At 40.9% G+C, this 14,685-nt stretch overlaps 1 protein-coding gene across 2 annotated transcripts in view; it reads right to left on the bottom strand.

Annotated features, from left to right (window-relative positions):
• TBC1D31 (TBC1 domain family member 31) overlaps window positions 1–14,685 on the bottom strand; it is a 62,680-nt gene that overhangs the window by 44,755 nt on the left and 3,240 nt on the right. For both annotated transcript variants that reach the window (XM_005688869.3, XM_018058533.1), the window contains exons 2-4: window positions 12,768–12,914; window positions 8,926–9,041; window positions 5,312–5,490 (exon numbers count right to left, since the gene is read on the bottom strand). In XM_005688869.3, the coding sequence (XP_005688926.3) occupies window positions 5,312–5,490; window positions 8,926–9,041; window positions 12,768–12,914 (442 nt within the window). The remainder of the gene's footprint in view (window positions 1–5,311; window positions 5,491–8,925; window positions 9,042–12,767; window positions 12,915–14,685) is intronic.

The raw sequence follows: 14,685 nt of genomic DNA, 5'->3' as shown, positions 1-14,685 counted from the left end.
TGTAAAATGGGGATAATTGTATCCACCTTTATTTAAGCTTAAAAATAACAAAACAAAGTGTTAAGTATATAACAGTAAAGTGAAGTCGCTCAGTCGTGTCTGACTCTTTGCGACCCCGTGGACTGTAGCCCACCAAGCTCCTCTGTCCATGGGATTCTCCAGGCGAGAGTACTGGAGTGGGTTGCCATTTCCTTCTCCAGGGGATCTTCCCGACCCAGGGATCGAACCCAGGTCTCCTGCATTGCAGGCAGACGCTTTAACCTCTGAGCCACCAGGGAAGCCCAAGTATATAATAAGGACTCAACAACTGGTATCTATTACTGCTGCTGTTTAGCTGTGCTGGACTCTTTGTGATGCTATGGACCGTAGCCTGCCAGGCTCCTCTGTCCAAGGGATTTTCCAGGCAAGAATACTGGAGTGGATTGCCATTTCCCCCTCCAGGGGATCTTCCTGATCCAGGGCTTGAACCCAAGTCTCCTTGCGTCTCCTGCACTGCAGGTTGATTCTTTAACACCGAGCCACCTGTGGCATTGCTATCAATTACTGCTACTGCTAGGTAGAAAAATCAGTGGAAAGCAGATGGAGCAGTAATTTCTTTAAAAACATTTTGAAGTCAAAGTCTGATACTGACTGATAGTTTCTAATCCGAAACCTTTAGGGAAGATGTGTTCCAGAATTCAGAACTGATCTGAGAAAGGGATCAAACCTGGGTCTCCCTCATTGCAAGCAGATTCTTTACCATCTGAGCCACCAGGGAAGCCCAATACAATGCATAATCTATAATATTATGTAGAACTCTCAGTGACTTGGAGCAGCACCCCATAGTCAAATATATTAATAATTCAGCCTCATGTCAACTTAGTTCAGATTTTGCTGCCAGATGAATTCCAATCAGATTCTGCCACCAAATGAGTTATTAAAAAACATCTGGGTTTTTGAGTTGCTAATAAGGGATTATGCATCTATTTAATATAGTTCACAAGAAAAAGAATACCGTTACCTTATAGCTTTTTAGAAGATACCTAATTGCACTGAAATAATCCTATAAAGCTGGATAATAGATAACAAAAATAACAGCAATATAGAAAGAACAGCAGCTGCAGCTAACTTGTACTAAACACTTGCTATGCACAAGCTTCGTGCTAAGGGCTTTGCATAGATTATCATACTCAGTCCCGAAACCAACCCTGAGGTAAGCACTATTATTATTTCCATCTTACACACAAGGTGAATAGCTTGTCAAAAATGATTCATGTGAATCTACTCAAGACTTTAGGCTTAAATTCAAGTTTACAAGAAATCAGTAGCATCGGCTGTTACTTTGCAACAAAGGTTCGTTAGTCAAAGCTACGGTTTTTCCAGTAGTCATCTATGGATGTTAGAGTTGGACCATAAAGAAATCTAAGCACCAAAGAATTGATGCTTTTCAATTGTGGTGTTGGAGAAGACTCTTGAGAGTCCCTCGGATTGCAAGGATATCAAACCAGTCAATCCTAAAGGAAATCAGCCCTGAATATTCATTGGAAGGACTGATGCTGAAGCTGAAACTCCAATACTTTGGCCACTGATGCGAAGAACTGACTCACTGGAAAAGACCCTGATGCTGAGAAAGATTGAAGGCGAGAGAAGAAGGGGAGGACAGAGGATGAGATGGTTGGATGGCATCACCAACTTGATGGACATGAGCCTGAGCAAGCTCCAGGTGGAGTTGGTGATGGACAGTGAAGCCTGGTGCCCTGCAGTCCATGGGGTCGCAAAGGGTCAAACACAATTGAGTGACTGAACTGAACGTACAAGATATCAGGTGAGAAAACAAGTTAAATGATGCAATGAGGAGACAGTAACACAAATCCAGAATGTGTGGCATTTTCCAACACAACTAACTGGCCTGGTTTTTTTAAAAAAAAAAAGAAAATTAATGTTATGGGAATAAAAGAGAAAAGGTGGGAGACCATTTTAGATTAAAAGAGCCATCATAAATGAAACCCATATCATCATGTGTTACCATGTGTCATCAATGGGAAAAAAACCCCACAAAATTTGTATTTAAAATATAAAAGCAGACTTAGCCATAAAAAAGAACAAAACAATGCCATCCGCAGCAAGTGGATGGATCTAGAGATTGTCATACTGAGTGAAGTCAGACACAGAAAGACAAATATCATCACTTAAATGTGGAATCTAAAAAAAAACGGTACAAATGAACTTAGTTATAAAACAGACGTAGAGTCACAGATGTAGAAAACAAACTTATGGTTCAGTTCAGTTTGGTTCAGTCACTCAGTTGTGTCTGACTCTTTGCGACCCCATGGACTGCAGAATACCAGGCTTCCCTGCCCATCACCAACTCCCAGAGTTTACTCAAACTCATGTCCGTTGAGTCGGTGATGCCATCCAACCATCTCATCCTCTGTTGTCCTCTTCTCCTCCCGCCTTCAATCTTTCTTGGCATCAGGGTCTTTTCCAGTGAGTCAGTTCTTTGCATCAGGTGGCCAAAGTATTGGAGTTTCAGCTTCAGCATCAGTCCTTCCAATGAACACTAAGGACTGACCTCCTTTCTGATTGGATCTCCTCGCAGTCTGAGGGACTCTCCAGAGTCTTCTCCCACACCACAGTTCAAAAGCGTCAATTCTTCGGCGCTCAGCTTTCTTTATGGTTATGGTTACCAGGGGATAAAAGGGGGGAGGATAAACGAGAGACTGAGACTGGCGTCTGCACACTACTGTAGGTGAAACAGATCTAAAAAGAATCTACTGCATAGCACAGGGAATTCTACTCAATACTCTGTAATGGCTTATATGGGAAAAGACCTAGAAGGGGATTTGTGGTCTTCCGGTGGTTAAGCATCTGCCTTGCAACACAGGGGACGAAGGTTCAATCCCTAGTCAAGGGACTAAAATCCCACCTGGAAACTAAGCCCACGCACAGTTACTGAGCCCATGCACAACCTGAGCCCACATGCCACAAGCCAGAGTCTGCGTGCCACAAGGAAGATTCTGTGTACCTCAACTAAGACCTGGGGCAGACAAATACATAAATAAAAAAAAAAAAAGAATCTAAAGAGTGGACACGTGTATATGTATAACTAATCGACTTTACTATACATCTGAAAGTGACACAACATGGTAAATCAAATATATCCCAATAAAAGTTTAAAAGTGAAAAACCACAGTAAAAATATAAGCTTAATAAAAACCTGATAAGAACTAAAGTTTTGCTCTAAGTTTAGTTTACAATTACTTCCTGTTTTCTACAGAATAAGCCAGGAGTGACAACCATCTGACTCATCTCCAGTTCTCGTACGGCCCAGGAGAATGAGTTTTATGTTTTAAAATTCTGTCATTTCAGGTGGTTATGAAAGTACACACATATCCTCAATTTTGCTCTTTGCCAGCAAAGCCAAAGATGTTTACCATCTAGTCTTTTGAGGAAGAGCTTGCTGGTAACTTAAAGACAGACTATGATATTCTATTATTTTAGAACAATATACTTATCTGTCTACTGCATACTGTATTTACCTTTAATACATTTATTTTATCACTAAGATTTGGAATCCTGTTTTTTTAAACTAAACTGTCTGAACGACCAAGCCAAGGTTAATATGGCAGCTATTCAGTGTGCACTATTCTAGTTTCATGGTGAAAATAGCAGATGGTTTTTGTGTCATTGTTTCATGACTGTTTCCATTGTGGCTTCAACTCTCAGTGTTCTCTTTCTTAGACTTTAAAATAATTTAAGTATTAAAGCAACTGAAGAAAAAACCTACTAAGGCATTTGACCTAAATTCCTGATGAGTCAGCTGGCTATAACTTATATCTTTTCTAAATGATTAAGAACCCTGGGATTTTTGTAGAGACTACAAAATAAGATTTTGGTTGACATGAACTGCTAGTTGTTCATGCTAATAACCAAGAAATTAAAAGCAATACTGCAGGTATAATATAACCTGAAGCAAAACAATTAAATGGGAGATGCAATCCTGAAAACAGCATTTAGCTAATCAAATAGCAAACAAAACCAAACCTTAAAAACACAAGAAATGGATTTTTAAAAAGTGATACATGTGTACAATGGAATACTGATAAGCAATAGAAAGGTACAAACTACTGATATATAAAACAGCAAGGATGAATCTCAAAAACATGATGCTGAATGAAAAAAGCTTTACACACACTATTACTGAAAAGCTCTACTTCTGTGAAATTTTAGAACAGATAAAACTAACCCACAGTAGAAAAACATCAGAGGAATGATTATCTGGGAAGGGATATGATGGAACTTTCTGGGATGGTAGTAACAATGCTATGCTAAGTCACTTCAGTTGTGTCTGACTCTGTGCGACCCCATAGGCAGCAGCCCACCAGGTTCCTCCAGCCCTGGGATTCTCCAGGCAAGAACACTGGAGTGGGTTGCCATTTCCTTCTCCAATGCATGAAAGTGAAAAGTGAAAGTGAAGTCGCTCAGTTGTGTCCGACTCTTAGCAACCCCACGGACTGCAGCCTATCAGGCTTCTCCATCCATGGGATTTTTTTAAGCAAGGGTACTGGAGTGGGGTGCCATTGCCTTCTCCGGTGGTAACAATAGGTTTGCACACTACAAATATATATGCATTTATCAAAATTTAACAAATGAATGCTTAAGACATGCATTAAAAACAAGAGTTTACATCAACAAATACTAAACCCAATTTAAATGCAGGCTGAAGCACTGATGAGCAAGTGTACTGATGTCTGAAATTTACTTAAAAAAAAAAGTGAGTTAATAAACGAAGGGACAGACAGATGCATAGATCCATAATACAGTAAGTACGGTATGGGCTTCCCAGGTGGCTTACCAGTAAAGAATTCACCTTCCAATGCAGGAGACACAGGAAGATCCCCTGGAGGAGGAAATGGCAACCCACTCCAGTATTCCTGCCTGGAGAATCCCATGGACAGAGGAGCCTGGCGGGCTACAGTCCATATGGTCACAAAGAGTTGGACACAACTTAGCAACTAAACAGCAACAAAGTACGGTATGGTACAGTAGGATCTAGGCGGTGATGTACATGTGTTCCTTGTGAAATTCTTACAAATCTTCTATACATTTAGACTTTTTCATAACTGGGTTAAGAAATAAAACAAAATCAATCAGCTAAGTAAAAACTATCACCTAACTAAAGTTGAAGTTACATACTATAAATAATAAACCAGTTTTGCTTTTGCTGACATAACTGAGACAAAGTGAAACATTACTTTTAACATCCATATCCAGCTGATCCAGAAACTAGCCCGGGAAGCACCACAGACCAAGACGCGCTCCGTCCACTGACCTTCTGTATTCCCACAGACTGGAGAATATTCAGCTTTCTTTTTCTCTGGAAGGTATCCAAGTCCCAGAGCTGTGCTGTATCAGAGGAGGTGGTGATGGCGTATCTCCCCGATCCGTGCACAGAGATCGAAAACACCGATGATTCATGCCCTCTCATCCAGCTAACCAGCTCCTTGGTGACTGAGGGAAAAAGGCAAACAGTCATACAGGTCAAACCTGGTATTTCATCCAAGAACAGATTCAACTGATGGCCAGGGATCACATGAGGTCCCTGCAGCTCCATTAACATCTGAAAAGAACGGAAGCCTCTGACTGGCTGATGAAGTGCGCCAGGGGACATGGTAGTTACGTGGATTATCAGGGGGGCAGGAGGAGATGAGGCTGAAAGGGGGTTTAAGAACCGTCTTGAACATGACATGACAGAAGCCTGGGCTTTCTCTTGAAATAGTTTTATATGTAAGAATATCGTATCTGGGCTGCTTCAGAAAGAGTACTTTGAAGACATGGTGAATATACTGGAGAGGAGGAAGAGGTCACAAAATGACTAGTTAATCTGTTGCTGTAATAATCCAGGCAGGAGATGAGAAGGATCTCTACTAAGCATGTGGCAATGGGGAAAGGAACCAACTCAACAGCTACAAAGGGAAAAAATCAAAGGACTCAGTGATTCAGTGGCTCCGGTTTAGTTACATAAACAGGAGGTGACTCTGCTATGTGACATAAATACACGAGGGGGATCAGACTTAGCAGTGCCGGAAGAGATGACAGATTTGATTTCTAAAAACTGATTCGGTGTGTTTGTGTCTGCACGTGTGACACACAGGCAGAGGAAAAAAGTCTGAAAACATCAAAAACTCTCCACGATAATTATCAATGGGTAGTAAAATTGTAGTGATTTTTATTTTCTCTTTGCATTTTTCTGTGTTTCCAAGTTTCCTATGACAGGCATGTTACAGTTTTATGGTCAGACTTGGTTTGTTCCTCCAGAAAGATGCACCAGGGGAGAAGAGCCAGAAAGCCAGATGTAAATCTGGGAAACGTTAAGATACAAAGTAGGTCAAACTGAAGACAGAGGAACAGATAAACTCTTGGGAAGGGAGGACTGGCTTCCAAACACCAGTCTGAAGTCTGGCGTCTCTTAATGGGCAATTTTTCACTGGCCTTCAGTGAGAAGAGAAAAATAAGTATAACATGATGAGTTTTTCACAAAACTAAATTTAAAATACTACCTTTAAATCTATTATATACTTCTAAGTTTGTTAAAAAAAAAAACTCCATTTCATGAAGTTATATTGTTTTTTCCAATGTCAATTAACAAAATTAAAAGTTGACAACCTATGTGGGTTCCTCTACTTTTTCTTTTTAATTGGGTCAAATACCCAGCTGGAGTGGGTTGCCATTTCCTTCTCCAGGGGAACTTCTCAACCCAGGGATTGAACGTGGGTCTTCTGCCTTCCAGGCAGATTCCTTACCGTGTGAGCCACCAGGGAAGCCCCATTCAAAAGTCCAGGAATCACAAAAGAACCCAGAAAAGAAGTCAGAAAAGTAGATCCAAGAGAGGTTAACAGTAGAAAACCAATACTCCTGAAGTGAGCTAAAGTGTTAAAAGCTATGGAGAAACAAAACGAAAAGTATGAAGAGGATTTATACGATCAGAGGTCACTAAAGACCTTGGAGACAGAAGGCTCAGAAGCTTGGAGTGGGGGTCGCAGGGGAAGAGGCAAGAGTCAGAATCCATGCATGGGCGCGGTGGAGAAGCAGGGCTTGGCAGTGAAGAAAGGGGGGGCTGGGGAGGTGGAGACAACACCTAAGGAAAGGGCTTTGTCACAAGGGGTTTCAATAAGACAGGAGAAGGTATGAAAGATACAACTAAGATGAGAGAAGAGACTGATGGAATCCAAGGAAAGCAGCCACAGGTGAGTTTAAAGACAGTGTATCAGAACTTCTGTATCAGCAGTGTTTGTAATACCAAAAACTGAAAACAGTTTCAAATCCACCAAAAGGTAATAGGTTAAACATTAATAGTCATGGTATTAGGAATTCCCTGGTGGCCCAGCAGTTAAGAGTCCGTGCTTCCACTTCAGGGGGCACCGGTTCAATTTCTTGGTTGGGGAACTAAGAGCCCACAAGCCTGCAGGGTGAGGCCAAACAATAGTAGAAATTGTGGTATTGTAAACATTTCTAGAGTAGAATTATTAAGTATTGATTTTAAACACACAAATTTTTCACAAGGGAAGGAAGTGATTCTACCAAATGATACAGATAGGATGATCATATATTTGTTAAAATATAAAAAAGGTATATGCAAAGAAAACAGATTAGACAGGTGGGCCCCCGATATAAAAGCACTGATGGTCTCTGGGCACGACTGCCTTTCCTTCCTGCAAGTGCTGTGAGAGGGTGGCAGTGCCTGGGGGCAGGGGCCTGCAGCAAGACTCCCAGATTAGAAATCCTGGCTCCGCTGCTTACCAAGCTGTGGAAACCTGGTTAATCTATTTCTGTGCCTCAGTTTCCTCATCTGAAAACTGGGCATAACAACAGTAACCATCTCTGTGGGTTACGATTATGATTAAAATTAATAATATGTATAAAATCATAGAACAATACCTGGCAAGGAGTAAACACTATATAAGTGTTAGCCAACACTATTATTACTATTCTTATTGTTTACAATCTTTCTAAATGTTGTATCTGATACATTAATAACAAGAAAAAACAATGCAGCTGAGATTTTTCTTAATAATAAGTTCAGTTTATAGAACTCTTTAGTTCTCTATTAAAAAACGTAATATGGCAAAAAATATCAATACACAAGCAAAATTTAAAAAGTATTTATTCTTGTACACATGCAGTAAGGAATTTGGCCTTCAAAGAGAGGTATGCATGGCCTTTGTCCAGCAACCTCTACACCCTTGGAATTTCCCCAGTGGTGGGAGTGTCTCTGTTATCTGTGGTAGGTCCCTGGACAAAACAGATGGTTTGTGCTGTGGAGAGAACCTCAGAGTGGGGACTGGCCACACCATAACGGCCAACCATGTGAGTGATAAGAAGGCGGAGGCTTTGGGTCTCATACTATTAGCCCAACCTCCAGAGAGAAGGAGGCTGGAAATGGAGTTCAACCAAGTTGGCAACCAAACGCTGATGAGTCCCAGTAAAAACTCCAGAGCTTGGGTCAATTTCCTGGTGAGGCAGGACTTGGTGCAGATGGCCACGTGTGGATGCTGGGAGGGTAATGTGTCCTTGGGGATGATGGAAGCATCTCTTTTGGGAGCCTCCCAGAATCCACCCTATGCGTCTCTTCCTTTGGCTGGTTTTAATTTGTATCCTTTTGCTATAAGTTATTTTTAAAAAACTATAATCATAAGCATAGTGAAATCTGTGCGTCATTCTACTGAATTCTCAAACCTGGGGGTAGCTGTGGGGAACCCTGAATTTGCAGCCTGGTGATCTGATGTGAGGATGGCCTTGGGACCCCCAAACTTGTGGCCAGTGTCTGAAGTGAGAGTTGTCTTGTGGGGTCTGCTCCCTCCCCTCAGACTGTACAGAATGGCCAACTCCCTGCAGTATTTCCACCTACAAGTCACTCTGCTTCAAAAAATAAATAGGACTTCTTACCTGTATCGAAACATTTAATAGAATAATCAGCTAATGCCACAAGGAATTCAGACTTCCTATGAAGATTAAAGGCCAGAGCTGTGCAAGCTTGTGCTGTTCGCTGAACAAGATTAAACCTAGTAAGAGATTACTGTGTTAGTATCAGAATTTCTTCCAATATCGTAAAACTTCATGTCAGTGGAGTCCTTAGAGAAGAAAAAAATGAAACCCAGGAAAATGAACTCCCATTTTGGCAGAACACAAGCAGATGACGAAGAGTGCTACCTTCCATGGAAAGGAGTTTGGATCTTACTTACGTGGGATGGGAAGCCATCGAGAATTTTTGAGCAGACCAGAATCACGGCCAGGCATGCCTTTTAGTAAGAGGATTCTGGGTGTAAAATGGAAAGGAAGAATAGAAGAGGTGTCAGAAGTCAAGGGGAGAAAGGTCTGGTGATGCATCAAACAGGGGGTGAAGAGGGAGGAATCAGGAATCCCTCACATGTGAAGTAGAGATAAAAGATGTCTCATAAGGTTGTCGATGTTGTTGTGATGGTTAAATGACTACATGATGATTAAGTGAAATAATGTGTGTTTAAGTGCTTAGCAGAGTACCTGGCACCTAGCTAGAGTTTCATTAACCAAAAAAATGAAGTTTTCAAATTTAGGCAAAAGAAGAATAAGTGTGGTAGTAGGAAATAGTAATTCTGGTTTTAAACATGTAGCATTAAGGACAGGGAGGCCTGGCGTGCTGCAGTCCACCGGGTCGCAAAGAGTTGGCACAACTGAGCAACTGAACTGAATTGAACTGATTAAGGCCTTTGAAAAGCATTTAGAGCTATGCTGTCCCAAAGAAATGGAATACAGGCCATGTGTGTTACTAAAAATTTTCTAGAAGCCACATTAAAAGTTAAAAATTAATCTTAACATATTAAACTTAATTCATTGTGTATCTAAAATATTATCATTTCAACATTTAATAAAAAATTATCAGAGATATTGTACATTCTTTTTTCTCACAGTGAGTCTTCAAAACCCAGTGTATTTTATACCATCAATGTATCTCAACTTTGCCAAACCACCTCTCAAGGGCTGAGGGCAGTTAGTGGCTACCACATTAGACAGTGCTATCTAGAAGCTCCCCAGTGGGTGGGAGAAGCAGGTCTGAGTTAACAATGTTCCATGGCAGCTGAAGCCTGAAGCTTGGTGGTAATGAGCCAATTAAAAAAGAATACCGAGAATACAGAAAGAAGCATACTGGGGACAAATGCCCCAGTAGCAGGACAGTAAGGGCAAAGACAGTGGAAAAAGTCAGCAAAGCAAGGGGAAAACCGACCTCAGAGGCGGAAAAGTCAGGAAAGAGTTGTACCTTGAAGCAAAAGAAAAATTTCATAAAGGATGGAAGACAAGAGTATTTAGTAAGATGAGAGCTGAAACGAGACCATTGGATTAAGCGACTAGGAAGATTATGAGTGAGCCCACTGTAGTGGCCTTTAGGATTAGACAGGCCTGATCTCACGTCACAGCTACGCCACACGTACCTATACTCGGATGTGAATGTTTACGGAGAGAAAAGGAACAGTGGACAGAATAAAAGAGAGGAACATTCAGGGTGCAACGTCCCACGGGCAGCCATAGAAGACAGAGATTAGCAGTGTTACAAATGAGGATCATCTAGTTTTACAAACAGCTGGACTTACAGATATATCTGAGGTTGTGGTGGGAAGAAGGAAAGGAAGCTTGAGGGTAGCTATTTTTCCATAAATTAGGAGGCTAGGCAGTCAGAATAAGAGTAGAGTCTGAACACAAGGAACCACAGAAATTGGTTAAGGTTTGGAAAACTCAGAGAAGAGTGAAAGAGTAAATGACAACAGATATAAGCAAATGGAAGTACTAGCATCACTGATGTTGAAGTTCACTGCTCTATAATGGAGTCAATCAACAATTATTTTTATTTTGTTTAGTTTGGGATTTTTATTTTGTTTAGTGGGAGCAGAGAGACAGGTATATTGATTTAAGATTGGGAACTGGCTGCATCGGTTATGCAAGAGTAATGGGTGGGAGAATTATGACCATTAGGTAAGGAGTGGAAACAATGATTAACACATTTCTACCCAGTAAATTACAGACAGATAAATCATTTATGAGCTCTTCTTTCCCTGAACTATTGAGAATAGGTTACTGAAATCACGTTTCCTATGAACAAGGAAATTTTCCTATATAATCACAATAAAATCATCAAAATCCGAAAACTACATTATATATTACTACTGTCTAATCCCCAGACCTCAGTTTTGTCCAATGTCCTAAAAACGTCCTTTACAGCAAAGAGATCAGTCCAGATCCAAGCCTTGACTTGTCATGTGTCTAGGCTCCCTCTGTCTGCAAGAGTCTTCAGGCTTTCCACATCTTTCATGCCCCTGACCCTTGTGAAGGTCACAAGCCAGTCTTGCTATCCAATGACCTTAATTTAGCTTTGCCAGCTGGTTCTCCTGATTAGACTCGGGTCACCTGTCTTTGGCAGGAATATAACAGAAGTGACACTATGTTCTGACCACTGCACCCTATCAGGTGGCACACAAACTTTGATTTGCCCCACTACTGGTTATTTCAACTTTAATCCTTTGATAAGGTGGTTTGCCAGGCTTTTTCACTGTAAAATTACTGCTTTTCCTCTTTAGTAAGTATTTTGGGGGGAGGTACTCTGTGACTGCAAGCATCTATTCTCATTAAACTGTTGACTACAGCATGAATTCATAGATTTTCATTTTATTCAGTGGGTTACGAGCTACCACTATCATTCATTTTGAAACTCACTGTCTCTAATCTGCCCAGAGAGAGCACCTTCAAGGTGACATTTCTGTCCTTTGGACACATCCCCATCCTTCTTTGACTGAGTCCTTCTTTCTGGCTACAAAGCACTGCAGGCTTATCTTGTATCTTCCCTGCCTCCATCCTAAAACTGGCTGTTTTTCCAAGGATCCCCAATTCCTTGAAGCAGACTGATAATTAGAAAAGAACTGGGCACTGGGTATATTCATTACTACTGGGGTATTATTGCTTCCAGGCCCTATGAGTGAACAAAGCTAGGAAATTTATGTCCATATAATTCATTCACTTTCTCATACACACACCTCTATTTATTTCTCTGTCTCTATATATTCAAAACCAAGGATTCATAAAAACAGAACCAAATCCAATCCAGGTCCAGAGGGTTTAGTGTAGTTTTCTCCTTTTCCATATTTGCAACTCCGCTTTCCAGTAGTCAGGAACCTGGCCCCCATTAGCCTCAATACACTCATTCAGCCAAAGCCCGCGTCTTTCCCATGACTGCTCCCATCCCCACACAGACACTTTCTGACCCTCCCTTTCCACCTACCCCCACTGCAGCGATGACTGCCTCGATCAATTCCCACCTAATGCGTTCTCACTAAATTGTCTGGTAAAGGGAAAGAAGAGGAGGAAGAGTGATGACCAAATCTGTAAAGATTCTTAGATCTAGTTCACTGACAGTAATGCATTATATAAAGGCCACTGTGCTTTTTCTAAACAGGTTCCAGATATTAGCTGATAAACTAGAAGTAATGAAGGTTGAAATTTAAGAAAAAACAAGCTGCTAGAGATGCCGTTAATACGAGAACTTTAATTTTCTTAAAAAAACAAAACAAAACAAAACAAAACAAAACCCCAACTATTTTGGCTATTCTTTCTCACTTTATTCCACCAGCACTAATGGGAGAATTTTACAAAGTATCTGAAATATAGTAAGTACTTGATAAATCTTTCTAAATAAATAATCAATAGTAGGTACTAAAATAGTCAAGAAAGTAATCACTTGGTAAATATCCAAAGTATTTGCTCACCTGTTTCCACACAAGTCAAAAACATAGATATTTCCGTGATGGTCCCCAGCAATTAAACAATCACCTGAGCTATCAAAAGCCGCGTTCAAGAATCTTAAAACTTTGGGAAGGTAATCCGAAGTGTTGTGAATGATGTTCACTATAATTCTGCCAAAAAACAAACAAAATAAAAACCCATTAAACGCTATGTCATGCATCACTTGTTATTATGAAGCCCATGCATTGCGTAGTACACCTCACTAATTTTGAAGTTTTTTGCCTGCCCCTTCTTCCCTCTTCTACTGCTCCTCCTCCTTTCCTAGAAGCAACCATACAGTGACTTCTGAAAACTGTATAGGATGTTATTATCAGAGTTGCTGCTGTTCGTTTATTCATCAAACACCTAAAAACTCACAAAGCATCAGACACTGCATAAGCCAGGAGATAAGGGTAGTTGATAGACAGAGGCCCTGCCCTTATGAAGCTTTCAGCACAGTAGTAGAGACAGACACTAAAAAAATAGTTTCCCTGGTGGTTCGGTGGTAAAGATTCCATCTGCCAATGCAGGGAACACTGGTTCCATCCCTGGTCCTGAACGAGTCCACAGAACAACACGCTGGAGAACAACTAGGCTTGTGCACCAGAGCTATTGAGCCTGTGCTCTAGAGCCCAGGAACTGCAACTACTGAGCCTTTCCACTGCAACTACTGAAGGCTGTGCACCCTAGAGCCCGTGCTCCGTAACAACAGAAACCTGCACACCACATCTGGAGAGCAGCCCCCGCGCGCCACAGCTAGAGAGCCCGTGTGGCAACAAAGACCCAGCACAGCCAATAAATAAACTACTTAAAAAAATTCACGAGCAGATTGTAAGCTGTGATTGAGTGACAGACAACAGGATATGACAAGAAAATGTATTTTTGACCGAGTAGTTGGATTGTTACCCAAGCAACAGACATAAACAATGAAGTAATTAACAAAAAGTAGTTTTATATAAATCACAAACTACCATATGTAAGAAAAATTTCAATTCAATATCCTAATTTTAAGATACCCCGATGAGATTTTGTTTTTGTGATTCAGGGTGTTCCAAGTGTTAGTGAATTTTATTTTCAACTGTATCTGTTGTTGTTGTTCACTCGCTCAGTCATGTCCGACTTTTTGTGACCCTAAGAATTGTAGCACTCCAGGCTTCCCTGTCCTTCACAACTTCCAGGAATTTGCTCAAACTCGTGTCCATTGAGTCAGTGATGTCATCCAACCATCTCATCCTCTGTCGCCCCCTTCTCCTCCTGCCCTCAATCTTTCCCAGCATCAGGGTCTTTTCCAATGAGTCGGCTCTTCGCATCAGGTGGCCAAAGTATTGGAGCTTTAGCTTCAATCTAAACGTATGATTATATCTGTCTAAAAGTATTATTTTTTGAGAGGAAGATCAAGTACCATATATCTGCTGAAAAGAAAACTTATAAATCTGCAGAACCAATTAACTCCTTAAAATAATACATGTGTGTATACCTGGGTCATGAAGACCAGAGTAACCCCACTCTCTCCTGCATGCATGCATGTTAAGGCGCTTCAGTCATGTCTGACTTTTCTAGGCGCCATGGACTGTAGCCTGCCAGGCTCCTCTGTCCATGGGGTTCTCCAGGCAAGAACACTGAAGTGTGCTGCTGTGCCCTCTGACAGGGGATCTTCCCCACCCAGGGACTGAACTTGTGTCTCTATGTCTCCTGCATGGGCAGGTGGGTTCTTTACCAGTAGTGCCACCTGGGAAGCCCACTCTCTCCTGCAACAAGTTTTCAAATCATGAAATTTCTTAATTGACTTTTAATGAATTTTAATTTTAATATTAGAAACAATTGCCTCATTATCACTTCATTTAAAAACCACCAAATTAAGTATATCAAACATTTTCTTTACTTTATTTAAAAATAATGCTT

Source organism: Capra hircus, chromosome 14, assembly GCF_001704415.2.
Source record: "Capra hircus breed San Clemente chromosome 14, ASM170441v1, whole genome shotgun sequence".
NCBI classification, from domain to species: Eukaryota; Metazoa; Chordata; class Mammalia; order Artiodactyla; family Bovidae; genus Capra; species Capra hircus.
Note: the sequence above shows the minus strand (reverse complement) of the source record. Positions and strands in the feature narration are given on the sequence as shown.